We start from the raw sequence: 25,915 nt of genomic DNA, 5'->3' as shown, positions 1-25,915 counted from the left end.
TCAGCTGGGGGAATCCCTCAAGTAGAGGCTGATTCTCTCCTTCGGTCTGGGGGCGGGGGGGGGGGGGGCGGTGCGTGTGCTCTCTCAGGGCCACATTGTACCTAGGAGAGGGTGTCATCCCAGATCTTTCCACCCTCTCCCTGGGGCTCAGGAATGCTGGTTGGGGGGCCAGACCAGCCTCCGTGCTCCAGGCTTGTGGAGCCTTGTTCTAGGCCCTGTCTGGCTCCCAGGGCTGGGTTCTCCGGACTGCCCCCAAGGATGAGCTCAGCTGCCTAATTGTGGCCGAGAATGGAGGTTCACCCTACCCCGGGGCTGCGGCTCCAACGCCACCTTTGTTTTCCAACAGACAATGGGCTGCTAAGAGGCCACCTGTCCAGGCCAGGCGCTGGCAGGGGATGGGGCCCGGGGGATGCACTCGGCATGTCCAGCCTGAGCCCCAGGCCCTGGGCGGCCGGTAGGGAAATAAATTACATGGCTGGGGTTTTGGCTCTGACTTCAAGGGCCGGGGGCCCAGCCCCGTTTTAGCCTGGCTATAAAGAGCTGCCTGGGGTCTCTGTCCAGACCAGACCCTGCTCCTGACTTGTGGACACCATGGCTGCCACCACCACCAGCATCCGCCAGTTCTCAACCTCCGGCTCCGTCAAGGGCCTGTGTGTGCCGGGTGGGGGGTTCTCTCGGGTGTCCTCGGTTCGTGTGGGGGGCGCCTGCCGGGCCCCCAGCCTCCTGGGAGCCGGCAGCTGTGGCAACATGTCGGTCACCTCATCCCGCTTCTCGGTGGGCTTGGGGGGCGGCTACGGCGGGGGCTACACCTGCAGCCTGGGCGGGGGCTTCGGCTCCGGCTCCGGCTTCGGCGCAGGCTTCGGCTCCGGCTTCGGCGCGGGCTTCGGCTCCGGCTTTGGTGCCGCGGACGCCCTGCTGGGGGGCAGCGAGAAGGAGACCATGCAGAACCTCAACGACCGGCTGGCCTCCTACCTGGACAAGGTGCGTGCCCTGGAGGAGGCCAACGCCGACCTGGAGGTGAAGATCCGGGACTGGTACCAGAAGCAGGGGCCGGGGCCCGCCCGCGACTACAGCCCCTACTTCAAGACCATCGAGGACCTGAGGAACAAGGTGTGTGGACCAGCCAGCTCCCTGCCCTCTGCCTTGTGTCCTTACTACCTGCTTCTGACTCCCTCCCTCCCAACTTTGGACCTTTTCCAACATTTCTTCTCTGCCCTGGGTCTCCATCATTCATCGGTTCCTTCCTTCATTCACTCCCTCACTGGCATGACCATGGAAAGTCACTCTGGGGGTCCCTGAGGGAAGGAGCTATGTCTTCCTGCTCAGACTGGAAGCTCCCAAGGGAAGGGATTAAGTGAGTCTGAAGGAGAACACAACACATACCCACATGCTCATGACCTCTAAGAGCACGGCCTTGGCATTCTGTGAACGGGGTGCCTGGGTCTTCTGCACGAGACCCGCCCCGGAGGGTCCTTTGGTGCTGCAGCCCGCGCCACCCCGAGGCAGGTGAGAGCTAAAAGAAATGCCGGGATGTTTAGGGGAGGCCAGGCTGGGGCCTGCTCTTTCCTGGTAGGGAGCCAGGTCTGGTGCTGCCCTGTGAGGGGCTTTGTCTGCTCCTTCCCGGGACCTCGGCCAGGAAGGGAATTCCTGCAATTGCCCCCTGGAAGCAGAACGACTGGGAGTGCCAGATCAGATATGGGCCTTGGTCTGAGCAGCAGGGAACCCAGGGGAGCCCTGGTGAGTCAGCGTTCCAAGCTTCGGGGTCAGCCAGCTCCTCACCACAACCCCCCTGTGCCCGAGCATCAGGCCTCCGCCCCTCTGAGTCACTGGGCCCCTCAGGGGTTTTCACAAGGGCCCCTTGCTAGGCCCAATCAGCCTCCTGAGCAGAGAGGTGGGTAGGAGACGGGTCTGTAGGCCACTGAGGCCAAGGATGGGTAACAAATTGGCCCTTGGGCTCACTCTGGAAATGGAGACCCAGGGTCACTTCACAGGGCCCCGAAGGGGACTCTGAGGCCCAGAACGAGGCTATTGGAGCTACTTTTTGGCTGCTGAGGCTGCTTCCTCTTACACCTTCTGCACATCAGCCCTCAGCCTTAAAAGCTTCCAGATTCTTCCCAGCTCATCTGCCACCTCCACTAAGACCTCCTCTCTCCTCCCTCTGGGCAGCATTTAGGGGCCTCCCTCTCCTTCCGCCCACATGGCTCTGGTGAGGACAGCCTCTCAGCTTTTCTGACGATAACAGTGACAGCAGCAGTAATAATAACTGACCTCTGCCCCCTCCAGAGCCCCTTCCCTGCTCTCATTTCAACCACTCAGGTGACCGTGGGGGAAGAGAGAACTTTGCTTTAGGTTTGAGGTGGGGCTGGTCATAATCTTGTTAATTAATGAATTAATTGCCTAATTAAACCAATGTTTCTTGGGGGCTGACTCTGGGCCAGGTACTTTGCCCAGGGCTAGGGATTCCGAAGAGAGTGATACAGATATGGCCTTGTCCCCCTGGAGCTGAGTCCAGTGGAGGAAATGACCAAAAAAGTTGTGGAGAAAATCACAGTTGGGAGAAGTGTTGTGAAGGAGATGGGCAGGGAGGAGGTGTGACCGGAAGGAGGGACACACATGGGGTGTGTGGAGGAGGGCTTCCTGGAGGAGGGGGCAACCGAGCCTAGAGGTGATCTCAGTTGGGGAAGAGAGAGTGAGGTCCACGGGAATATTATGGGTCTCTCCTGACCTCATGGTTACCTGTGCCTGGGCACTGCGCCCCCACCACTCTGTGGGCCCTCTCGCAGGGTGCCCCGAGGGGGAGATTGCGGGGCCCTCATCTCCTCTATCTGGTCCACTCTCCAAAGGGGCTGCAAGAAGGGTGTTGCGGGGCCTTCCCAGGGTGCTTGCTCACCCAGCCCACTGTGCCTCCCAGATCCTGGCGGCCACCATCGACAATGCCAGCTTGGTGCTGCAGATCGACAATGCCCGTCTGGCAGCTGATGACTTCCGCAACAAGTGAGCCTGCGCCTCCAGGGCTGTCCCCGGGGGCGGGTGTTGGGCCCGGCTCTGCACACCAGAGCTCTCTGTGCGTACAAGGGGGTGTCCTGGGGCGCTCCTTGGCTCATGCCTCCACCCTTTCCAGGTACGAGACTGAGCTGAACCTGAGGATGACCGTGGAGGCCGACACCAATGGGCTGCGCAGGGTGCTGGACGAGCTGACCCTGGCCAGGGCCGACCTGGAGATGCAGATCGAGAATCTCAAAGAGGAGCTGGCCTTCCTGAAGAAGAACCACGAGGAGGTGAGGCTGTCCTGGAAGTGTAGGAGGAACTCACCTGCGAACAAGCAAGGCCGGGGCTCCCAAATCTTCCTGGGCCAAGGCCATGCTCTCAGTCTAGTTCTGGCCCTGAACCTGGGAGACCCTCAGGGGGCCCTGCACGAGGCCTGGAGGACCCTCTCCCCCCAAAGATACTTCCCTTGTCCCTCAAGGCACGACCTATTGAATGGTGGCAGTTAACTATCTGATGAGCAAATCAGTCTAAGAACACGCATGCTAATTACTCTAATTAATTGTAATAGTGATAGTCATAACAACAACCAAAATCTGCTCAGCACATTACAAGTGATTCATGGCAATTATCTCAGCTGATACTGACAGTGGCCCTGGGAGAAGGGTGGTCTTTCCTTCCCTCACCAGTAAAGAGACTGAGGCTCAGAGAGGTGAAGGGATTTATCCAGAGCTGCACAGGTCTTTCTGACCCATAGCCACACCCACGTCTGACGCCACCGCTTTGCCACCTTCTCCCACCTCTCTTTTTCAGAGAGTCTTGGAGTCCTATAGACCCTAAGGCTCAGCCCAAGGGTCAGGATCCCAGACCCTGTAGGGGGGCTAATGAGCCTCCGGCTTCCTTCTGGGCCAACCTCTGGGCTGGCCCACGCTAGGGGAGTCTAATCTTGGAGAAGCAGGAGCCCAGAAAGCGTCTCCACTTGGCTTTGAGGCTGGTCATACAGATTGCGTCCCCGCCCCAGCAGATTAACATCTCCTAGCAAGTCCTGGTTCTGCAGATGCCAGCACGGGACTGCTTCCCCTGTGCGGTTGGGGGCAGGGGACGAGGCGGGTGGTCAGGGAGGTGAGTGAGGCTGTCCCGGCTCATCCCCTGACGGGCTGGGGAGTTACCGTCTCTCCTCGCCCCGCACACATTGGAACTGGGCAAAGTCCATCTCTGAGTGAGAGTTGGGGGAGATGGTCCATATTCACAGCCCTGCATGTTCAAGACAGGATCACATCCACCTCCATCTTCAAGGGGAGGAGCCACTGGGCTGTCTGTCTGTGTCTGTCGGTCATTGGTACCCATCTCCCTGAGGGAGAGAGGCCCGGCCCCAGGGTCTCTCCCTGGGATGGCCCTGGTGAGCTCCTGTTCTGCTCTTGCCCAGGAAATGAACGCTCTGAGAGGCCAGGTGGGCGGGGACGTCAGCGTGGAGATGGACGCCGCCCCCGGCGTGGACCTGAGCCGCATCCTGAACGAGATGCGCGACCAGTACGAGAAGATGGCGGAGAAGAACCGCAAGGACGCCGAGGACTGGTTCTTCAGCAAGGTGGGTGGCCGTGTGTGAGCAAGTGTGAACTTGCTCCATACGTGTGCTGGGTCCTGAGAACAGGCTGGAAAACTTGCAGATCACAGCTGTCCCAGCTGGAAGGGCCTTTGGAAACCAGTTGGACCCACTGCTCATGTCCAGATGCAGACTGTGGGGCTCAGAGGGGCCTCAGGCTCACACAAGCCACGCTGCGGCCTGGGGAACGGATCCAGGGCCCGTCATCCCTGTCTGGGGCTTCCCCCAGCCTATTTGTAGGTATGTGTGTGTTTGGATGAATACCTCATGCCCTTAGTAAACACACACCTAGCAGCTACAGTACCCAGGACAGTAACAGGCACAAAGAGAGTAAAAGCTGTTTTTGCGCAGTGCTCAGTAGGACTATTGACTGCAAAGCACGGTGCGTCCACTGAGTCCCAGGATGGGCACAGAGGGTGTCTGTGTGCGGGTGTGTTTGCAGCCCCCAGAGCCAGGGAGGGGCTGGGGGAGCAGGTCGGGGAGGTCAGGGCTCGGAGGTGGACCCTGTCCTCTGCCCCACCTCTGCAAGCCTTCTCAAGCCCCTGTGCACCCCCCCCCCCCACCAACAACCTTCCAGACGGAGGAGCTGAACCGTGAGGTGGCCACCAACACCGAGGCCCTGCAGAGCAGCAGGACGGAGATCACGGAGCTCCGCCGCTCCGTGCAGAATCTGGAGATTGAGCTGCAGTCCCAGCTCAGCATGGTAGGGCCTCCGACCCCCTCCCTGGCCTGTACCCGTCACCCCAGGGTGGGCCCAGCCTCCTAGACTTCCATTCGGAGGACCCGAAATCCCCACCCAGCCTGTCACTCCACATGGGTCCCTCTCTGCCTCTGTTACTGCCCCATGGTGCTGGCGGCACCCGCAAACCCACGCGGATGCGTCCCCCTTCTGGGTGCTGCGCCCTGGAGAAGGGTCCCAGCTGGGTCTCACCCAGCCACCCGTGCTTTGGCCCACAGAAAGCATCGCTGGAGGGCAGCCTGGCGGAGACCGAGGCCCGCTACGGGGCCCAGCTGGCCCAGTTGCAGGGGCTCATCAGCAACATCGAGCAGCAGCTGTGTGAGCTCCGCTGTGACATGGAGCGACAGAACAACGAGTACCAGGTACTGCTGGACGTGAAGACACGGCTGGAGCAAGAGATCGCCACCTACCGCCGCCTGCTGGAGGGCGAGGACGCCCAGTGAGTGGGGGCACTGGGGCACACGCTTGGGTGGGTCGGGGGCCGCTGCATCCAGGCAGGGACGTTTGTGCTGGGGAGGTGCAGAGGTCTGCAGGAGGTGACACTGGCAGATACTGGCAGGGGTCCCGCTGTGAGGAGCATTGAAGGCCGAATGAAAGCGTCTGGACTAGACGGTGTGGGAAACGGGGAGCCACGGAGGGATTTTGCACAGAGGAGTGGTACTATCATCGAGATGTCTTAGAACGTTCGCTCTGGCTGCTTAGGGAGAAATGCATCAGAAGGGCCCCGGTGGGGGCAGGGAGACCTGTCTGTCAGGAGGCAGGAGCAGGGAGTCGGGCCAGAGAAGCCCTGCTGTAAGGTGGGGGTGGAGGGCAGGGAGAGGCAGGTGGTGTGTGGAGAGGATGTGTTGTAGTTTAAAACAGCAGCGCTAGATGCCTGGACGTGGGGGCGAGCGTGGCTCCCTGGCGGGACGCAACACGTGTTGAGTGAGCCCACAAAGGAGCGGAGGACGATGACCCTGGGTTTCTGGTTCTGATGACTGGCTGGTGATGCCATTACCCGGGATGGGATAAGGAGCCGGGTGGGTGGTGATCTGGCTTGGAGCTGGGAGGGTACATCCGGGCCCCAGTGTAAAGGGGCTGAGAATGTCCTGGAATCTCCATGCTAAGTCACACATTCCGGCTTTTTGCTCCCTGACGATGGCAAAGCGCACCTATAGTCTAACCACTCTCTCTCCCGCTTTAAGAGAGTCTGTTTGTTGGGCCCTTTGGGATATGGAAAAACCACTTGCTCAGCTTCTCCTTGTAAATCCCTGGTTAGCCACAAAGTGCCTCTGGGCCTCCTGTGGGGGTATCCCCTTTCCTTAGTCCTGCCCACGGGGCCGATGCCCTTTGACCCTTGTGGTATTCTCAGCTGTGATTTCTCTCTGGTTTGCTGGGACCTCTCTCCCCTCGCCCTAGTCCTCCCCAGCCGCTCCTTCTCCACGGGGCCGGGCTCCTGGCCCGCACCCCTGCACTGACAGGTCTCCCTCTCCCTCCCTGCAGCCTGGCCACCCAGTACTCCTCTTCCCTGATCTCACAGCCCACCCGGGAAGGTAAGAGCCTGCCCTGTCTGGCCCGAAGGGAGTGGGGAGAAGCCGGGGACCCATCTGTGCGGGAGACTGGGGGAAGGGCTCGGGCCTGAGATTTCCTGTGCCCCCTCCTCCACCGCCTGCAGCCACAGTGACCACCCGCCAGGTGCGCACCATTATGGAGGAAGTCCAGGATGGCAAGGTGGTCTCCTCCCGCGAGCAGGTCCACCGCTCCACACACTGAGGCCCCTTTCCACCTGTGACAGCCCAGCCTCGAGGGTCACGGGGGAGCCATCGCCTTGGGCTCCCAGCATGCTAGTGCCGCACCCTGAGTGCCCATCTGGGCCACCAGCCAAGAGCTGTTGCCTTTCTGTATCTGTTTCCTGCAGCCCCTCACCGAGGGTCCTCCTAGAATTGCCCCAGTGTCTGCTATTAAAGCTTTGCCTGAAGTTCAATGCCTCGTGTGATCTGGCCCAGTCATTGGCTTGGGGTGGTGTGTGCTGAGGGACTGGGGAGGAGAACAGTTTGAGGGCTTGGGTGACACTTGTCACCTGCAAACCTGTTCTGTCTGCCTCATCCAGGCCTGGGGGGCTCCCGGGAGGCCAGAGGGAAGAAGGCAGGAGATTGAGGGCAAAGGGATGGGAGAGCACATGGAGCTGGGAAAGTTTCTAAGAATCAGCCCGTGGGTCCCCATGGGCTGGTCCGCAGGAGGGCCCCATAGAATTTCTGGGGAACCACACCCCTTCTAGAGAACTCCCTGCCTCACCCTGGGGCAGGTCTGGGTTCAAGATCAGAGGGAGAAGGGCTGGGCAAGGGGGCTTTCTAAAGGCATGGTCCAAGGTGTTGATGGGCGAGAGGGGGTGGCGGTGGCACGGCCAGCCCAGGAAACCAGCTTGGCCCAGCTCGGGGAGTCTGTGGGGCGGGGTGGCTGCTGTGTGTGTGAGCGTGGGGGGCGTCCTGTTTGCTCTGGTGGCTTGGCAGCTGCCGGGCTGTTGGGGAATCTCTCTCAGCTGCTAGGAGGGGATGTCTGGGCCTGCCTGGGAAGCGGAAGCCATCAGCAATCTGGGACACGGCCACATTCCATTCAGCGAGCCTGCCGGGACCCTGGGACCCAGGGCTAGGCTGAGGGTGGTGGGCAGGGCGGGTGGGAGCCCCATGAGAGGACTGGGGTGGGCTTTTGGGGGAGGCTTCGGGGTGGGAAGGACTCGCTGGGGGTTCTCAGGAAGACCCTTAGGCAGTGTCCTTTATATTTCCATCTGGCCGGCTCTTGAGGTGGCTGCCCCTCACCTCACCCTGAGGCCTCTTTGGGTACAGGAGGGATAAGGAGAGTGGCCAGGGGCACAGCCGTCCTTTCACAGGGAGGGTCTCCCCCCACCCCCCAACCCCCCCACCCCCGGCTCGCCACTTAAGCTCTTCCTTGCCCACCCTGGCCCAGGAGGGAGGTGGGGAAAGGTTAGAGGGGCAGGCTGGGTCCCTGGGGTTTCCAGGGATAGGGGCAGTGTGGCCAGATGGAATCACAGCTCCTGGGGCTGGTGCCAGGGCTCTGCAGAGGGCGGGGGCAGCGTGTCGGGGGCTGTGGGAAGTGTTGGGCTCTGTGGCACACCGGGGATGAAGGAAGCAGGAGCCCTGCCAGCCCGGTTCTGCGGTCAGATGGGCCAGCGGGACACTATCCCTCTCGAAGTTTCCTTATCTGTAAAATGGGGTGGTAACCTGAGAGTCGCTGTGTTGTGTGGTGAGCCTAGTGGGCTTAAGTCCAGTGTCCAAGGTGGGACAGGGTCTCAGTCCTCACCCTCTCCCCAGCACCCAGCCCCGGGCCAGGACTGTGGTGTGGCATGTGGTGAAGGAGACCGGCCTCAGGCTGGGGTCTGCCTGGTTCCCCGACCGGTTTCCCTGCCAGACACGGGGGCCCGGTGGGCTGGGCTGGGGTGGCAGCTGCCTGGGAGGGCCCGGTGACGGTGACGTCCTGCTTCTCCTCTTCTCCGTATTAGGTCATGGGAAAGCATAGCTGGAGGGCCTGCCTGAATCACAGGTGACAGGCCTGAGACCAGAGACATGCACTCGCGCAGACACCCAGCACGGGGGTTCGGGGAAATGAGGCAGAGCCCCGATGGTGGGAGGGGAGGGGGCCGGCAGCCACCTGGGAGCTGGCGGGCAGCCAGCAGTGATGAAAGCTCAGGAGAATGGAAACAGAGGAGCGAGCCTGTTGTAATCGCTACGCCCACTTGTCGATCTATAAAGGCGGCGGGCGAGTCCCGGCAGCCACACGCACCTCGGACCTCTCTCCTCTCTCGCCCTCTTGCTCTGTGCCTGCCTGCCACCCGCCGCTGCCACCATGACCACCACCATCCGCCAGTTCACCTCCTCCAGCTCCATCAAGGGCTCCTCTGGCCTGGGGGGCGGCTCGTCCCGCACCTCCTGCCGGCTGTCTGGCAGCCTGGGCCCTGGCTCCTGCAGGCTGGGGTCTGCGGGGGGCCTGGGCAGTGCCCTCGGGGGCAGCAGCTATTCGAGCTGCTACAGCTTTGGCTCTGGCAGTGGTTACGGCGGCAGCTTTGGGGCCGTGGACGGGCTGCTGGCGGGTGGGGAGAAGGCCACCATGCAGAACCTCAACGACCGGCTGGCCTCCTACCTGGACAAGGTGCGCGCCCTGGAGGAGGCCAACACTGAGCTGGAGGTGAAGATCCGGGACTGGTACCAGAAGCAGGCCCCGGGGCCCGCCCGTGACTACAGCCACTACTACCAGACCATCGAGGACCTGAAGAACAAGGTAGGGCCTGCTGGTGGGACAGAGCCTTTGGGGGGCATGGCTTCTCCTCCCCCCCCATCTGGTATCCTTGACCATGGCCTGGAGTCAGCCTAGGGGGCTGCCACGGGCTCTCAGGGAGCCGAGGACAGCTTGGCTCTGGGTTGGCCTCTGGGAACCCACCTTGGAGCCACTGTGTGGCCCACATTCCCCTTTACGGGGGGGGGCAGCAGTCTGGGCCAGGGACAAGTGAGCCTCATGGAGCTCCTCTGAGCCTCAGTTTCCTCATCACAGAGCTTGTTGCCGCCCCCTCATGTCATTGGAGGATAAGATGAGTGGATGCGCGTAGAGGCTGGGCCCATGGGCTGCCAGCTACGTGGGCATCTCTCGTCTTGAAGCAAGAGGGGGATTTTGGGTGATGGTGGGGTGAGGGATCTAGTGAGTTCAAGACGGCACCTGCTGGGAGGGGGAGGTGGAGACAGGGGGCGGGACCTCAGGAAGGCCTCTGTGTGTCTTACTTGGGGATTTTTCTGGCTTCCCCATCCCTCCCACTGTCCCCTCAAGAATGGGGTTCAGCAGACCTCCAAGGGCAGAGCTGCCTGCTGGAGTCTGGGGTTTGGGCCCAACAGGGGTCATGACTTCTGATTTGGAACTACTCGTTGGTGAGGGCTCTTGTAGGGGCCTTTTGGGGGAGCCTCTCAGGGGCACCATCTCCCCAATTGTAAAATGAGGGGGTTGTTCACATCTGTCGCTCTGTCTGGGATTCTGGGACACCTTCTGCCCCAGGGGATCTCTCCCATTCTTCTCTTCCCAGCTGGGCACTCCCAGCTGGCTGCCTGCTCTGGTTGAAGGGAGCCTGGCATGGGGGTCCTTGTGGGAGGAGGCAGGTCTGGGGGTGGGGAGAGGAGGCAAGCTTCAGTGCCTCAGACCCCTGCCGGCCCCTCCTCTGCCACCAATTACTGCCTGGTAAAGGTGAGCGGCTGGGCAGGAAGAGAGCCTTCCTGAAGACAGCCACATCCTGGCCTCCAGGCAGGAAGATCCATCTCAGAACCCTGGTCTGGGCTGAGCTACTCCTTACCGACGGCCTTACCACTTTCCCGTCTCCCCAGATCCTCACGGCCACCGTGGACAATGCCAACATCCTGCTGCAGATTGACAACGCCCGCCTGGCAGCTGATGACTTCCGCACCAAGTGAGCCCTGGCCAGGGGGCTGGGAGGAACCGGGGCCCCCCTCCCTACCCCAGGACCGCAGTTGCTATGGCAAGGGCCAGGAGCTGGGGTGGGGGAGTCCACCGCTTAGTCATGGATGTGGCAAATGCAGCAAATTCTGAAGGCCGCTGGGCTTAGGCAGAGAGAGGGAGGCGAGGCAGGAGGCAGAGAAGAGAAGCTAGAAGCCCGGTGGGGGTGGGGCTTGGCCCCGCAGGGTCCCAGGGCCCTGAGGCGGCATTCTGCTTCCGCTCCACACCCCCACCTCCACGGTGCCTCACCAGCAGAGGCCGGATGCTGGCCAGGACCTGGGCCTGCCTGTGGGTCCAAGCATCGAGACTAAGTCTCTGTTTCCTTTTGCAGGTTTGAGACGGAGCAGGCCCTGCGGGTGAGTGTGGAGGCTGACACCAATGGCCTGCGCAGGGTGTTGGACGAGCTGACCCTGGCCAGGGCCGACCTGGAGATGCAGATCGAGAACCTCAAGGAGGAGCTGGCCTACCTGCGGAAGAACCACGAGGAGGTGAGGTGGTGGGGCAGCAGGTCAAAAAGGCTGCGGAGGGGGTGGCAGGGTTCTGGGGCTGTGCCAGGGCCGGGACCGAGGGAAGAGCACAGAGCAGGTGCTCCAGGGCTGGTCACCTTCTGGGGCAGCCCTGTTTGTGGAGCCCTGACCCCTAGTCCCTTCCATGTACCACCTTGTTTCCCTGAATCTGGGGACCCTCCCAGGGTCCGCAGAGGCCCCTTCTCCCCATCCTGGCCTTCCTCAAGAGGACAAGGGGTCGGTGAGGAGGTCTCCTTGTTCTAGCCCAAACCCTTGAACCTGGACCCTATGTGGAAGTTTGGGAATTCAAGGGGATGTCTTAGGTGTACTGGCCTAAGAATTAGATTTTATTTTTGGAGAGCCCTTTGGAGAGTCTAATGGGGGGGCATAGAACCTGTCCTTAGGGAACCTCCAGTCTGATGGCGGAGGCAGAGCCCATGCAGAGCAGATGAACAAGAGTCAACAGGAGGGGCAGGGGGTAGAGGCAGAATGAAGGGGAGCTCCTTGGGAGGGGTCTGGAGAGTGAGAGAGCAGGACAGCTCCGCATGCCCACACCCACACCCCCCTCCCCCACAGGAGATGAACGCCCTGCGAGGCCAGGTGGGTGGTGAGATCAACGTGGAGATGGACGCCGCCCCTGGCGTGGACCTGAGCCGAATCCTGTCTGAGATGCGCGACCAGTATGAGAAGATGGCGGAGAAGAACCGCAAGGACGCAGAGGACTGGTTCTTCAGCAAGGTGGGAGCTGCTGCGGGCTGGAGGCCTGTCCCAGCGGATGGGGGGCAAGGACTGAATCCCGACTGATGCCCGGTACCTGGCATCTTGGGGGTGCCCTATCCTCAGTGAGCCATATCGACCCCATGGGATCAGGGTCACCCATTGCATCAACAGGCCAGGAGGTTTCTGGGCTTTGGAAAGTGGGATGCTGGTGAGAAGGCACACTGCCCCTACAGTTAGGTTTGGGAGGGGGCTGAGAGGCCCAGCGGAGATCAGGAAGGGGACCGTGTCCAGGGGAGTTATGGGGGGTGGGGAGAGCCCCAGGTGCCTGTGTGGGCACAGCATGGGCCCTGGGCTGATCATACGGAGGCCGTGGGTGTCATCTGACTTGGAGAAGGGATCCCAAGCTCACGCTGCACTCTCCTGTGTCCTGTCTGCAGACAGAGGAGCTGAACCGCGAGGTGGCCACCAACAGCGAGCTGGTGCAGAGCGGCAAGAGCGAGATCTCCGAGCTCCGGCGCACCATGCAGGCCTTGGAGATCGAGCTGCAGTCCCAGCTCAGCATGGTAGGGGAGCTGCCAGGCCTGGGGTGCACCAGGGACCCTGGAGGGGGCACTGACCCCCCTTGCTGACCCCTGAGCCTCCTGTCTTCCTGCAGAAAGCATCCCTGGAAGGTAGCCTGGCTGAGACAGAGAACCGCTACTGCGTGCAGCTGGCCCAGATCCAGGGGCTGATCGGCAGCGTGGAGGAGCAGCTGGCCCAGCTGCGCTGCGAGATGGAGCAGCAGAACCAGGAGTACAAGATCCTGCTGGACGTGAAGACGCGGCTGGAGCAGGAGATCGCCACCTACCGCCGCCTGCTGGAGGGCGAGGATGCCCAGTGAGTGGGGGCGGGGGGCCAGGGGCCAGGGGCCAGGGGCTGGGGGTCTGGAGTGGGGGTGGAACTCTCAGACCCAAATCTAATCTCCTCCTTCTCTCTCTCTCTCTCTTTTTTTTTCTCCAGCCTGACTCACTACAAGCCCAAAGAACGTAAGGATCTCGGTAGCTGAGGGTGGGGGTGCACGGGGCAGGCCACCCATCTGCTCATTGCTGGGGAGAGTCCCAGGACCTGCAGGGAGTGACGGCTGATCCTCAGTAGGGGTGTGTGTAGAAAGGGACCTGTTCGGGCTCAGGACTGATGCTCAAGGGAATCAGATGAGGGAGACACTAGTCTGATGGGGGCAGGGCAGAGAGATGGTTCTTACCCTAGAGATCCTAGTTTGATTGGGGCAGAACCGGTCCTAGCCCTGGAGACTCTCCTCTGACGGGGAGATTAGGGACATGGTCTCTCGTGGTCTTTGTTCTTGAGAACCTTACAGATGAGCAGTCCTGACCGTGGGATCTGTAGTCTGAAGGGAGAAAGGGACATGGTCCTTGCCTTCTAGATCCCAGTGTGATGGGAAAGATAAGATCCTGGCCCCAGGGAATCTAGTCTAATGGGGGTGATGCGGACCTGGTTCTTGTCTTGGAGATCCCAGTCTGGAGATGAAGGAGACAGGAGCCTAGCCCATGCCCTGGAGACTGCAGAGAAATAGAGATAGACCCCATTGGGTAGCACCCAGTCTTGCTGAAGGACACAGTGGGTCAGGATCAAACCTCCCATCTGGGAAGCTGGACTCCTACAGGGGCACTGCCACAGGGAGGGGATGTGACAGGGAGTGGCAAGAGCAGGAGGGACGAGTGTCTGGATGTGATACTGAGAGGTGAGAAGAGGCAGGGACCGCAAATGGCTGTGGCGGGAGAGCTAGCTCTACTCAGGGAACTGGGGGCTGAGCCAGGGTTTCTCGGCCCCCACCCCACCTCGGAGTGTCTGTCTCCTGCAGCCGTGACCACACGCCAGGTGCGCACCATTGTGGAAGAGGTCCAGGATGGCAAGGTCATCTCCTCCCGCGAGCAGGTCCACCAGACCACCCGCTGAGAACTCTGCTCCTCCTGGCCAGCCCCCCAGGCTCCCCCACTGACCCTGTAGCCTCTGGATTCCCCAGCCTCAACTCCTGGCTTAGTCCCTTTTCCATAACCCCTTGCCTGACCAATAAAGCTTGTTGACTCATATGGAATTCATCCTGATTGTAGCCACTGAGGTGGCCCTAGTGAGCAATGGGTGAACTGGGGGAAAAGTCCGTGGACACCAACTGTTGTTGACATGGAGGTCAAGGGTGGTCTAGGATCGGGATAAAGCGTAGGTCTGGGCAGGGCTTAGGGGGCCACTTTGCATCTCCGAAGGGTCAGTGATCCTTGGGAGGGTGGTCCAGGCAGTGCCAGACCCAGGGTCAGGCCAGCATACCTGGGGAGGTCTTAGGTGGCCTCTTCTTGCCCTGTAAGTAGGTTTTCTCATCCATAAATGGCTGAGGAGATGTCAGGTGGGAGCCAGAGTCCTAAAGGATGACGCATTCAGTCAATTGCTCCAAGAGGGACATGCCCTTCTCCAAGAGGGGGCAGGGGGTGGGTGGGACAGGAATCAGGATCCTCCTGGAAGAGGCAGGAGCATAAGGAAGGTGGGGGAGGCAGGCAGGGTGGGTAGGGCCCACGTTCCTTTGTGAGTCTCAGGAAATCCCCAAAATGGGTTGTGGGCACCCCTGGGGTACTCCTACTGCCTCACCTCAGGAATGTGAACTGTAGTCTAGGCTTCTAGAGAAGGCTGAGGGCCCCAGGCAGGTGTGGGAGAAAGGGTGGGTCCTCTCTCAGGGACGTTTCCTCAAATGGTCAGCTGCTGCTCAGGATGGGGCCCGGGGAGAGTGCCAGGATTGGGGAGGGGGTGGAGCAGCACCACCCTCCCCGGGAGCCTGGAGGTGGGGAAGGTGGAGAAGTGCATCCTGGGGAAGGGGGGCAGTCCCTCCCTAGCCACTCCCAGGACCCTCCGGGCTTCAGCCCCTTTCATTCTGGTGGCAGGCGATGAGCCAGGTGGGGAGGAGCCCCGACACCTGGAAGGAAGTCTTCCTTTGAGTAAATCTGGAAACCACTGGGCGGGGCAGGCCTTCCTGGTTTTCTTCAGGAAATGAGAAGGGATTGAAGAGGTTAATGAGAGGAAGGGCGCCCCCACCTCAATTTGCTGACAGGCCTGGGACTGTTTGCTGCTGTAAAATCAGACCAGGGCCCATCAAACACTCTCCTAGCGCCCGGACACTGAAGGTGGGGCCTGCGCCTGAGCAGCCAGAGCCCCCGAGGCCTGGCGGGGTGCAAGGCTTGGGACTAGTGAAAACCAGGGAGGAGCGCGAAGGGTGGTGGTAAGAGCATGGTCTACGAGGTGAGCAGGTGGCTGTGCGTCTTTGGACAGTTCCCAGGCCTTCTCTGGATCTCAGAGGCTGTGGTCGCTGAGGAGAGGGATGAGACTCAACGGATGGTCCTTCCAGCCCTGATCCAGGGGCCGCCGAGGACAGTGAGTTCCTAGTCGAGGCAGGGACCACTGGCTGGAGTGCAGAGCCGGAACCAGAGCAGGCTGGGAGCGCAGCCTCCGCTCCATCAGAGGCTGGTGTCTCCCAGCTGCCTGACCAGCAATGACGGATGGAGGCAGGGGAGGCCCTGTGCCCACCAGGCCCCGCCACACTTCCAGCCACAACCAGAAAAGAACCAGCCCTGGGTTGAGGGTGGCTCATTTGGATGGTGATCTCATTTATCCAAATGGCAGCCCCAGGAAGCAGGGAGGGTCTGGGAAGAGGCGCCCCATTGTGTGGATAGGGACACTGAGGCTTCGAGGAGCAGTGACTCAGCTCTTGTCGGGGTTATGCTAGGAAGAGGGGCCCAACCCCTGCCCCGCCCCAGGTTCTTAGGCAGATTCTCTCCCTGCAGATCCTGGGGGCCCACCCCTACTGTTGGGGTGACTGAGGAGGGGTCATAGGGTGGGGTGGCCACAGATAGCCCTGGACTGCGCCCCTCTGCTGGGGAAGAAGCTTCTGCCCACAAAGTGAGTGGGTGGGTGGCTCAGGAGGCCGCAGTGGAGAGAAGCCAAGTGTGGAGAGCTGGGCCAGGAGAGGCAGTGGTGCCTGCTGGGGGTGGGGGTCCTTAGGGGATGGTCCTGGGCCCAGACAGGGAAAGCCCTACCCTTTCCTGGAGTGCTCAGCCCATGCCTGGGAAGGTAGGACCACAGGAGGGAGCGATGGGGGGCTGAGACCTGTGGTCCCCTTGGGGAATTTTGGTGGTTGGACTCTCTTGTCGCACCCCCAAGCCAACCCGGGGTGCTGAGGACGTGTGCCTGTGGCTGGATTGGGCGGCCCAGCTGTGGGACTCCACAGTTCATCCACGCACCCTCCCCCTCCCAACCCCGGCACCAAACACTTCACCCCCCCCCCGCGCCCCCCCCCCCCCCCCCCGTCCGCGAACCGGTCTGTAACCACCCTCGGTGCCGCCTTACACACTCTCATGTGATGGACACGCATGATGGGCCTGGTGTCCAGGCCCAGGCCAGGGACAGCAGTCGCCAGCCCTTGTGACTCTTCCTCTGCCACGCCCACGCCCCGAAAGTATGACTGGCAGTGCTTTCTGCAAGGAGACAATGTGGCAGGAACACTCTGTCTGTGGCGTGGCGTCTGTCTGCGCCTCTTCTGCACTGGGCCTGGGGGAAGGAGGAGACACAGGCCCTGGCCTGGAGGGACCCTGAAGGGCTCCGGTTTAGGGGTGGCGGGCAGGGCACAGTGTTGGGGCTGACAATACTCCTTCAGTCCTTATGCGGTGTGGGTAGGGGTGAGGTTGAGGAGAACAGAGAGCGGTTCAGAGCCAAGGCTGTTAACAGAGCTTGATCCAGCCACATGGCCCCCTGAGGGCCCCTTGGTTGTGTAGACCAGTGTGACAGGCTGTGACAGCACCCACCCTCGGAAGGGGGGCGTGAAACACGGGGGAGTGGGAGGACCACCTACCATCTGGCTCTCACAGATTCATCCAGATGCTGGGAGCAGTGGCGGGGCCAGAGCCTGGACTGGAAACACGTGTTCACTCCCAGGGAGCCTGCCCCCTCCCTGCAGGCCCCCTGCACCCCCATCACGGCCCGACCACACGGTAGCGGTAGCGGGGTTGTCTCTAAGTATGCCCTGAGGGCTTTTCTGCCTTGTTCTTTTTATCTGAGTGCCCAGCACAGATCTGGCGCCTGCTTGACTGCATGCACGCTGCTCTGTCCGAGCTCACTGGGGACCTTCTCTTTCTTCACCCTGCCCTGAAGCCTGTGGTTCTGGCTGCCACCATGGATGGGCTGGGGGCCCTGCAGCAGCCCCCTCTCTCCCCTCAGTCCCCTGAGGGCCTCCCCTCCTTCCCTTCTTCCCCCAGGCCGTCTCCTGCTTCCCAGCCTGGCTGGTCTCCAGAATTCCCTATGAGCTCGTAAAACGTCCCCACGATCAGGCTTGTCCTGGGCGATGCTGATACAGTGGGTCAGAGCAGGGTCGGGAATCTGTGTGGGGATCCTGGTGATCAGTCGGGTTGGGGAGTCATTGCATGTTGAGGCGTGCATTGGCCAATGATATTTCCTGGCCAACTCAGGTATGAGATGACTTCATCATACCTGAGACGGGGTAGGTGAAGGAGAGAGGGAAGAGGCCTGGGTGGGGGAAGGAACCCGCTGCCTGGAGACATGCCAGTTTGGTTGGAGTCTGTGCTCTGTGCCCACAGACCTAGTGCTCCTGGCTCTCAGCAACCTTGGGTAGGTTTGCCCCACTGGCACACCGGAAATGTGCCCCTTGGTCTTTCTCTGCCAATTCAGATCTTCTGAGGCCCAGATGGAGCCTCTGTTGATATTCCCTCCTTTACTGCTGAGGCTTAGCGTTGGGTAACACTTACCCAGTGGCATCCTGTGGGCCAAACACCCCAGGCCTTCCTGCCGTGCAGTGCTGTATTCCCGGCCTTAGTCTTCTGTCTGGGACCAAATGATAGGTTCCAAGGTCAGAAACTATGTCATCATCTTCCCCAACCCCCATGCCCTGGGTGCCAGGCACACGGTGGGTGCTTGGTCTGCAGTGTTGACTGAGTGGGTTGATGGGTTGGTTGGTAACTTCCTGTAGCTTCTCAGCCCATGCAGATCCCCAAGCATCAGTGCTGGGCTCATGTGCAACCCCACACTGACTCTAGCAATGGTGGAGGGGCAGGGATCCAATTAGAAGGGAGGGAGGTGGGGGCGCCTGGGTGGCTCAGTCGGTTAAGCATCCAGCTTCAGCTCACGTCATGATCTTATGGTTTGTGAGTTCAAGCCCCCGTCGGGCTCTGTGGTGATAGCTCAGAGCCTGGAGCCTGCTTTGGATTCTGTGTCTCTGTCTCTGTCTGCCCCTATCCCCGCTTGCACAAGCTCTCTCTCTCTCTCTCTCTCTCTCTCAGAAATATATAAACATTAAAAAAAAAAAAAAAGAAGGGAGGGTGGTGGAGGGTGGGCTGAGGCAGAGAAGGAGGACATCCCAGAGACCACAGGGAGAGTCCGTGTAAAGCTAAGGAACAGTGCTGGTGCCGGGTTCGAGTTTCTGCTTCTATTTAACCTGGGACAAGTCTCTCTCTCTGCATGGGGCTTGGTGGCCTCAAAGGTGATTTTTATTTTTATTTTTTTTAAAGAGAGAGAAAATGTGACCAGGGGAGCGGGCAGAGGGAGAGAGAGAGAAAAAAAAAATCTTTTTTTTTTCTTTCTCAGTCTGACTTAGCAGCATAATGTTCTCTAGGTCCATCTATGTTGCTGTGAGACAGAGAGAGAGAGAGAGAGAGAGAGAGAGAGAGAGAATATCTTTTTTCTTTTCTTTCTTTCTTTCTTTCTTTCTTTCTTTCTTTCTTTCTTTCTTTCTTTCGAGAGAATCTTAAGCAGGCTCCACAATCCGCTCAGAGCCCGACATGAGGTTCTATCCCATGACCCGGGATCATGACCTGAGCTGGAATCAAGAGCTGGACACTCAACCAACTGAGCCACCCAGGCACCCCTCAGAGTCATTTTTAGTTCTGAGGGTAATGAGTCTGTGGTTGGACCTGAACTCTAGGCCCATCCTGACACCTGGGATGGCAAGGTTTTTGTCCAAGATTCCAGGACCCACTTTGCCCATGTTTGGTGTTGGGAGAGGGGAGCAGGAGCATCGGGTTCTGTCTCCCAGGCCTGGCCCTGAAGGCGTGTGTTGGGTGCCAGCTCTGCTCAGACCTCTGGGCCCTGTTCCTACAAGCCGAGTGACTGATGGGGCGCGATATGGCAGCAGCAAAGTCCTGGTTAGGCTGAGACAGAATTTCCTGTTCCTAGGTTCCAGTAATATCACCCAGCAGTGCTCAGGCCGAGGCAAGCCTTCTTCTGGCTCCTCTGGGGGCCACGGAGGCACTTTAGAACAAGGACAGTGGCCAGTTCTGTGTGTCACCCCCCAGAGCACCCTGAAGAATCCTCAGCTTTTGGGTTCAGAGCTCCCTAATCCTGCCACCAGCCCTGAGGTCAAGGTCATGCCCACTGTGGGAAGAGCTCATTCCAGGTACTGTGGGAGGTAAATGAAAATGGATGTATCTGGTCCCAGCCTGCAAGGCATCGTGGGCGAGTGGAGATGCCCTGAGCCTGGGTTCTAATCCTGGCTCTACAACTTAAAGCCGAGTGACGTTGGGGGAATCACTCCCTCCCTCTGGGTCTCCCTCTCTCCTCCCGACTTCGCAAGGTGAATTCAAGACAATGATGCACATTGGAGATGCACAGAGAGGGTGGTTGAGGATGGCGGGAAGGGCTCGGACTGGGCCAGCAGACGGGCAGGGGTTCAAACCTCAGCTCGCCGTTGACTGGTGCCTTGGGAAGCCCACTTAACCTACCAGCTCCCTCGTCTGTGATCCTGTGGTGGGAACATTGCCTCTCACAAACTGTGTGGCACGTGTAGGGCACTCCATACAATACTGGAGCACGGCAGATGTGACCAGAGAGGTCACCTTCCCCCTCTTCTCAACTGAACGAAGGAAGCTGTCTATCCCAGCCTGGAATCTATGGACATTCGAAAGGAAAGCATTGGGAACAGAGCCTTGGATGCAGTGTGGGGACTCAGAGGCTCCTGGTGGGGTCAGGGGTCACACATGGCACTAATGGCAGGACGGGGACTCCCTCCCACCACAGTTCATGATGGGCACCCACGACTAGGTAGAGCAATGCATTGGGGATGGGCTGCTCAAAGGGTGGGAGTGTTGGGGTAAAGAGGAGAGGGTGAGGTTGTGGGAGGGAGGTGCCAGAGGGCAGAGGTGGGTGTGAGGAGGCAGGTGAGGGGGCACCTAGCTGCAAAGGAGGCATCGGGAACTGAGGGGCCGGGCCACCATTGGGGAGTGGCCAGTGGGGTTCTGTGTGTAGGTCCTTCTGTGTTGTGTCTTCCACTTCTACAGATGAGAAAACTGAGACCCAGAGGGGCTAAAGGATGGCTTACGCTGCATAGCTTGTAAGGGGCAGAGCGGGGATTCGAGCCGACGCCCGCCTGGCTCGATGGTACATACTGGTCCCATGGTACCCAATGCTTCTGACGACTCTGGGGGCTCAAAGGCAGCCTCTGACACTGGATCCGATCCAATAAGGGAAAGAGAGTCAGAGAATTAAAAAAAACAACAACTACTTTAAAAAAATATTTATTTATTTTTGAGAGAGAGAAAGAGCACACAGGGGAGGGGCAGAGAGAGAGAGGGAGACACGGAGTCTGAAGGGGTCTCCAGGCTCTGAGATGTTAGCACAGTGCCTGACGTGCACCTCGAACCCACGGACCGTGAGATCATGACCTGAGCCGAAGTCGGACACTTAACCGACTGAGCCACCCAGGCGCCCCGAGAATTTTTAGAACTAGAAAGGACTCCACGATCAGGCAGTCCAGCCTTGTCACTTTACTGAGGGGACACAGAGGCCCAGAGAGGGGAGGCAAGGGGGCCTCAGGTCACACAGAGAGCAAAGCAAAGTTAGACCATGAACCCAGCTCTCCTTGTCCAGAGCCGGGCAGGCAGGATCCCCACAGCACATCCTGAGGCGGCCCCAGGCCGGCATCGGTGAGGCCTTTCTCAGCCAAGGCTGTCACCGTGGGGCAGGGAGTCCTTCACGGGCTGACTCACCGCCTGGGGACGCAGCCGCCACAAAACTGCCTGTGCCAAGGCCCCGCTGGCCCCTTAGGCTCCGGGAACGAGAGCCGGTTCCCGCCGCCCAGCCTGAGTCACGGCCGACTGGTGTTTGTGAGTTTTTCTCTCGGCCCCACACCCCCGGAGCTGGGTGGGAACTCCGAGCAGCACCCAGCGAAGTGAGTCGACCCCGGGTTGAATAATCCTGATCCGGAGTGGGGAGTTGGACGGGACCTGGTGTGATGAAACGGGCAGGGGAACCCTCCGTCAGCAGTCGGGAGGCCCCGCCCTCCCCGGCGCCTATAAAGGTTCCGGGGGTTTGAGCTTCCCCAGCATCCTCCCAGCCTCCCTGAGCACCAATCTCTCCTCTCTGCTGCCTCGCTCGCTCGCTCACTCACCTCCCTCCTGGCATCATGACCACCTGCAGCCGCCAGTTCACCTCCTCCAGCTCCATGAAGGGCTCCTGCGGCATCGGGGGCGGCTCCAGCCGCATGTCCTCCGTGCTGGCCGGAGGGTCCTGCCGGGCCCCCAGCGCCTACGGGGGCCTGTCGGTCTCCTCCTCCCGCTACTCCTCCGGGGGGGCCTGCGGCCTGGGAGGCGGCTACGGTGGCGGCTTCAGCAGCAGCAGCAGCTTTGGTGGGGCCCTGGGTAGCGGCTTCGGTGGAGGATATGGTGGTGGCCTTGGTGCTGGCTTTGGAGGTGGCTTTGGTGCTGGCTTCGGTGGTGGCTTCGGCGCTGGCTTTGGAGGGGGTGATGGCGGCCTCCTCTCCGGCAACGAGAAGCTCACCATGCAGAACCTCAACGACCGGCTGGCCTCCTACCTGGACAAGGTGCGCGCCCTGGAGGAGGCCAACGCTGAACTGGAGGTGAAGATCCGGGACTGGTACCAGAGGCAGCGGCCCAGTGAGGTCAAGGACTACAGCCCCTACTTCAAGACCATCGAGGACCTGAGGAACAAGGTGTGTGGGCCAGGCCGGCGACCCTGGTCGTTGCGACAGGCCATGGCTTCAGCGGCCCTTAGAAATCACTTTTAGCATCTTTGTTTCACAAACTGGGAGAGTGAGGCCACCTTGGGGGAGTAGACAGAGGCCACTCTGCATTGCTGGCAGAGGGTCCCTTTTCAGCATCCAGCTGTCCGAGCCTGGCTGGAGCCCTGACTCTCTTATTCCCTGCAAGTGATTTTTGCGTTGCTCCCTCAGCTTCTCTCAGCCTGGGGCCGAGGATGGGGTGGTAGGAGCCGGGGGGGCCTCCCTCCGCGCACCCTGAGCCGGCTGCAAGAGACACCCAGGCTGGCTGGATGGAAGAGTGTAGGGCCTGACTCGCCAGCCAGGCGACCCTCAAGTTTGGGGACACCGTATCCTCCCCTCTCTGCTCTTCACCCCCGGGCTTTGGGGTCTTGGCTAACGAGGCCTGTCCTTTTACCTTCTCTGTAGATCATCGCGGCCACCATCGAGAACGCTCAGCCCATTCTGCAGATCGACAATGCCAGGCTGGCAGCCGATGACTTTAGGACCAAGTGAGCCACCGCTGTGGTGGGCGGAGTGTGGTGCAGAGGGCGGGGGTTGGGGGGGTGGGCAAGCGGTGGGGCTGTTGGTTTTGAACCTCAGAGGCCTCGCAGATGGAGCCTGATGCCTCGACCTCTGTCCTGCCAGGTATGAGCACGAGCTGGCCCTGCGCCAGAGCGTGGAGGCCGACATCAACGGCCTGCGCAGGGTGCTGGACGAGCTGACCCTGGCCAGGACCGACCTGGAGATGCAGATCGAAGGGCTGAAGGAGGAGCTGGCCTTCCTGAAGAAGAACCACGAGGAGGTGAGGTCGCTGCTGGTGTTGGCAGCGGGAGGCCGGTTCAGGGGCCAGGAAAGGGCTCAGCTGAGCTGGTCGTCTCCCGCCATCCCTTCCTAGGAGATGCTTGCCCTGAGGGGTCAGACTGGCGGGGACGTCAGTGTGGAGATGGATGCCGCCCCCGGCGTGGACCTGAGCCGCATCCTGAACGAGATGCGCGACCAGTACGAGCAGATGGCGGAGAAGAACCGCAGAGACGCGGAGGCCTGGTTCCTGAGCAAGGTGGGGCTCAGGCGCTCAGCTCTCCTGCAGGACTTCCCAGCCAGGGGCCACCTCTAGGGTGCCTCACACCTGCTCCTCTTTTCCTGTCTCAGACCGAGGAGCTGAACAAGGAAGTGGCCTCAAACAGCGAACTGGTGCAGAGTGGCCGCACGGAGGTGACCGAGCTCCGGAGGGTGCTCCAGGGCCTGGAGATTGAACTGCAGTCCCAGCTCAGCATGGTATGAAGGACCCCGGCTCGCCGCAGTCCCCAGGTCACCAGTGATGCCGCCGGCCCCTCGATGTTGCCACAATACAGTTCTGCCCCTCTTTTCCCAGGAGTGGGATGGAGGGGTCATTGTACCCATTATATAGACACAGAAATTAAGGCCCAGAACAACGGAGTTACTTTTCTCCACATCGTCTGGCCCATCAGTAGCCCAGCTGGGACCAAAATCCATGTACCTCTCAGGAACATGCCCAGAGGCCTGGGGTGGCGGGGGAGTAATGATCACCTCTGTTGACTCTTTCCTTTTCCCCCACTCACAGAAAGCATCCCTGGAGAGCAGCCTGGAGGAGACCAAAGGCCGCTACTGCGTGCAGCTGGCCCAGATCCAGGGGCTGATCGGCAGCGTGGAGGAGCAGCTGGCCCAGCTGCGCTGCGAGATGGAGCAGCAGAACCAGGAGTACAAGATCCTGCTGGACGTGAAGACGCGGCTGGAGCAGGAGATCGCCACCTACCGCCGCCTGCTGGAGGGCGAGGATGCTCAGTGAGTGCACTGCCTTCCTTCCGGGTCCTGCCCCGCAGCCCCTGCAGCCCCGCCGCTCCCAGCGCGTCTAACTGCTCTGCCTTTTCTCCCCTGCAGCCTCTCCTCCCAGCAAGCGTCCAGCCAGTCCTTTTCTTCCCACAAGGGTAAGGCCCTTGAGGCTCCCGGGTGCCCCTGAGCCCCCAGCCCTCCCTTCTCCCTGTGTGGGGCCTCTAAGCTCCCAGAACCCTTCTCACCCCCTCGCCTCTCCCCCACAGTCTTCTCCTCCTCCTCGTCCCCCTCTGGCCACCAGACCTGGCCCATCCTCAAGGAGCAGGGCTCGTCCAACTTCAGCCAGGGCCAGAACTCCAAGCACTGAGCTGCCTCTTCCAGAGCCTCCCGCCTGCCTGCCGGCCCCAACCTCCTGAAGGCCTGCGTCAGGGCCCTGTCCTCCCAGCTCGGTCCCCAAGCTGTCTCCCCTCCCCCTCTGCTGGTGATGGGCTAATAAAGCTGACTTTCCGGTTGCCGCAAACCTGTGTGGTCTCTGTTCTTGAACAAATGGGAGGGGGTTGAAGGTGTCTCCCCGAGGCCTTCTCGGACCCCACAGCCTGACGGGTCCAGGAAACAGCAAAGCTCAGTAATACTGGTCGGGTCTTTCTCGAAGACTCCCCTGCCGCCTTGCCCCCCCCATATCGTGGGCGTGGGAGGTGGGACGCAGGAGGGGAAGGAGCTCCCACGTGTTGACAGTCACCCTGTGAGGTGGGTGTGGTGAGGCTGGGTTTGGAATGGAGACAGCTCTGCCATTCAGAGGGGTTAAGTAACTTTCGCAAAGTCATGTGGATCCTAAGAGGCATGATTGTGGTTCAAGCCCTGCTGTCTGGTTACGGAGGCCACGCTTTTTTTTTTTTTTTTTTTAAATGCCGCTCTCTTGTTTTAGGTATTTTAACCCAAAGACTCCAAAGCTTGAGCTCTTAACTCTACCCTTTGGCTCCCCACATTACACAAGTTTTGTGTTGGGTGGTAGAAAAGAGAGCCTTCGCCTTGGGGATGGTGTCCGTGGTTAGGACTGAACTTTTTTCTCCCAACCTGTCCTCTTCTTCACCCCTTATCAGCCCCTGCTTCTCATCAGGCAGGAGACTGAGTGAAAGGGGTCCCCTGGGAAACATCTGTCACCCTCGCCCTGCTTCATCACCACCCTCCACCCCCCCATGTTCAGACCTGCTGCCTCTCTCCCTAGAGCTGGGCACGGGATAACTGACTGGGCCCCTTGCTGTCCATCTCTCCCAGCCCCATTTCTACCTGCTGGGCTCTCTAGAAAGAATATGGCCAAGTTCAAGTACACGGACATGATCAGGACTCTACTGTTTAATCACCTGTGATGTTCTCTTTCCCCTCCAATGCTTGACCCTCTGTCTCAACCCACTTGGGTGCTTTTCTGCCTGGCCCTGCTCTGTATCCTTGAGTCAACCATCCTGTCCCACACCATGAGTGCTTTCCATATTAAAAAAATTTAATTTACAAAATCAAAGTTATGTATGTTTCACATAATAAGTCTTTCTATAAAAAAGAGCCATCCCGAGGCTGTGTCCCATGCCTCCATTCCCACTTCTCACTTTCAACTCTTAGCTATTACTTTTGGCATTTGCCTAATTTCTTTAAATTAATTTTTTACATTTTTATTTATTTTTAAGAGAGAGAGAGAGAGAGAGAGAGAGAGAAAGTGAACCGGAGAAGGGGCAAGAGTGGGAGCTGGGGAAGGGGCAGAGAGAGGGAGACACAGAATCCGAAGCAGGCTCCAGGCTCTGACCTGTCAGCAGAGCCCGACACGGGGCTCAAACCCATGAACTGTGAGATCATGACCTGAGCCGAAGTCAGATGCTTAACCAACTGAGCCACCCAAGTGCCCCAGCATTTGCCTTATTTCTTAAAAAAATTTTTTAATGTTTTTGAAGGAGAGAGAGAGACAGAGTATGAGCAGGAGAGGGGCAGAGAGAGAGAGGGAGACACAGAATCCGAAGCAGGCTCCAGGCTCTGAGCTGTCAGCACAGAGCCCGGTGTGG

At 60.0% G+C, this 25,915-nt stretch overlaps 3 protein-coding genes across 3 annotated transcripts; all 3 read left to right on the top strand.

The window, feature by feature from the left end:
* Positions 1–501: 501 nt before the first annotated feature.
* LOC101088377 (keratin, type I cytoskeletal 42) lies at positions 502–7,290 on the top strand. Its single transcript, XM_003996938.4, has 8 exons — positions 502–1,110; positions 2,912–2,994; positions 3,122–3,278; positions 4,412–4,573; positions 5,166–5,291; positions 5,546–5,766; positions 6,810–6,859; positions 6,982–7,290. The coding sequence occupies exons 1-8, from the start codon at positions 592–594 to the stop codon at positions 7,077–7,079; spliced, it is 1,416 nt and encodes a 471-aa protein (XP_003996987.3). The 5' UTR covers positions 502–591; the 3' UTR covers positions 7,080–7,290.
* A 1,806-nt stretch (positions 7,291–9,096) lies between these two features.
* Positions 9,097–14,127, top strand: KRT17 (keratin 17). Its single transcript, XM_003996862.5, has 8 exons — positions 9,097–9,599; positions 10,685–10,767; positions 11,146–11,302; positions 11,897–12,058; positions 12,478–12,603; positions 12,696–12,916; positions 13,040–13,065; positions 13,899–14,127. Exons 1-8 carry the CDS (start codon positions 9,168–9,170, stop codon positions 13,991–13,993), a joined length of 1,302 nt encoding a protein of 433 aa, XP_003996911.1. The 5' UTR covers positions 9,097–9,167; the 3' UTR covers positions 13,994–14,127.
* Positions 14,128–21,172: 7,045 nt separating this feature from the next.
* On the top strand, positions 21,173–24,387 carry KRT16 (keratin 16). Its single transcript, XM_003996861.6, has 8 exons — positions 21,173–22,028; positions 22,503–22,585; positions 22,722–22,878; positions 22,972–23,133; positions 23,226–23,351; positions 23,659–23,879; positions 23,976–24,022; positions 24,134–24,387. Exons 1-8 carry the CDS (start codon positions 21,483–21,485, stop codon positions 24,232–24,234), a joined length of 1,443 nt encoding a protein of 480 aa, XP_003996910.4. The 5' UTR covers positions 21,173–21,482; the 3' UTR covers positions 24,235–24,387.
* The last annotated feature ends 1,528 nt before the right edge of the window (positions 24,388–25,915 follow it).

Source organism: Felis catus, chromosome E1 (assembly GCF_018350175.1).
Source record: "Felis catus isolate Fca126 chromosome E1, F.catus_Fca126_mat1.0, whole genome shotgun sequence".
In the NCBI taxonomy this organism is placed as follows: Eukaryota; Metazoa; Chordata; class Mammalia; order Carnivora; family Felidae; genus Felis; species Felis catus.
Note: the sequence above shows the minus strand (reverse complement) of the source record. Positions and strands in the feature narration are given on the sequence as shown.

Coding starts and splice junctions, on each gene's coding strand:
- LOC101088377 (XM_003996938.4), top strand. CDS start 592: ATGGCTGCCACCACCACCAGCATCCGCCAGTTCTCAACCTCCGGCTCC. Junction 2,995..3,121: donor GCTGATGACTTCCGCAACAA/GTGAGCCTGCGC, acceptor CACCCTTTCCAG/GTACGAGACTGAGCTGAACC. Junction 5,292..5,545: donor TGCAGTCCCAGCTCAGCATG/GTAGGGCCTCCG, acceptor TTTGGCCCACAG/AAAGCATCGCTGGAGGGCAG.
- KRT17 (XM_003996862.5), top strand. CDS start 9,168: ATGACCACCACCATCCGCCAGTTCACCTCCTCCAGCTCCATCAAGGGC. Junction 11,303..11,896: donor TGCGGAAGAACCACGAGGAG/GTGAGGTGGTGG, acceptor CCTCCCCCACAG/GAGATGAACGCCCTGCGAGG. Junction 12,917..13,039: donor CTGGAGGGCGAGGATGCCCA/GTGAGTGGGGGC, acceptor TTTTTTCTCCAG/CCTGACTCACTACAAGCCCA.
- KRT16 (XM_003996861.6), top strand. CDS start 21,483: ATGACCACCTGCAGCCGCCAGTTCACCTCCTCCAGCTCCATGAAGGGC. Junction 22,029..22,502: donor TCGAGGACCTGAGGAACAAG/GTGTGTGGGCCA, acceptor CCTTCTCTGTAG/ATCATCGCGGCCACCATCGA. Junction 23,134..23,225: donor AGGCCTGGTTCCTGAGCAAG/GTGGGGCTCAGG, acceptor TTCCTGTCTCAG/ACCGAGGAGCTGAACAAGGA.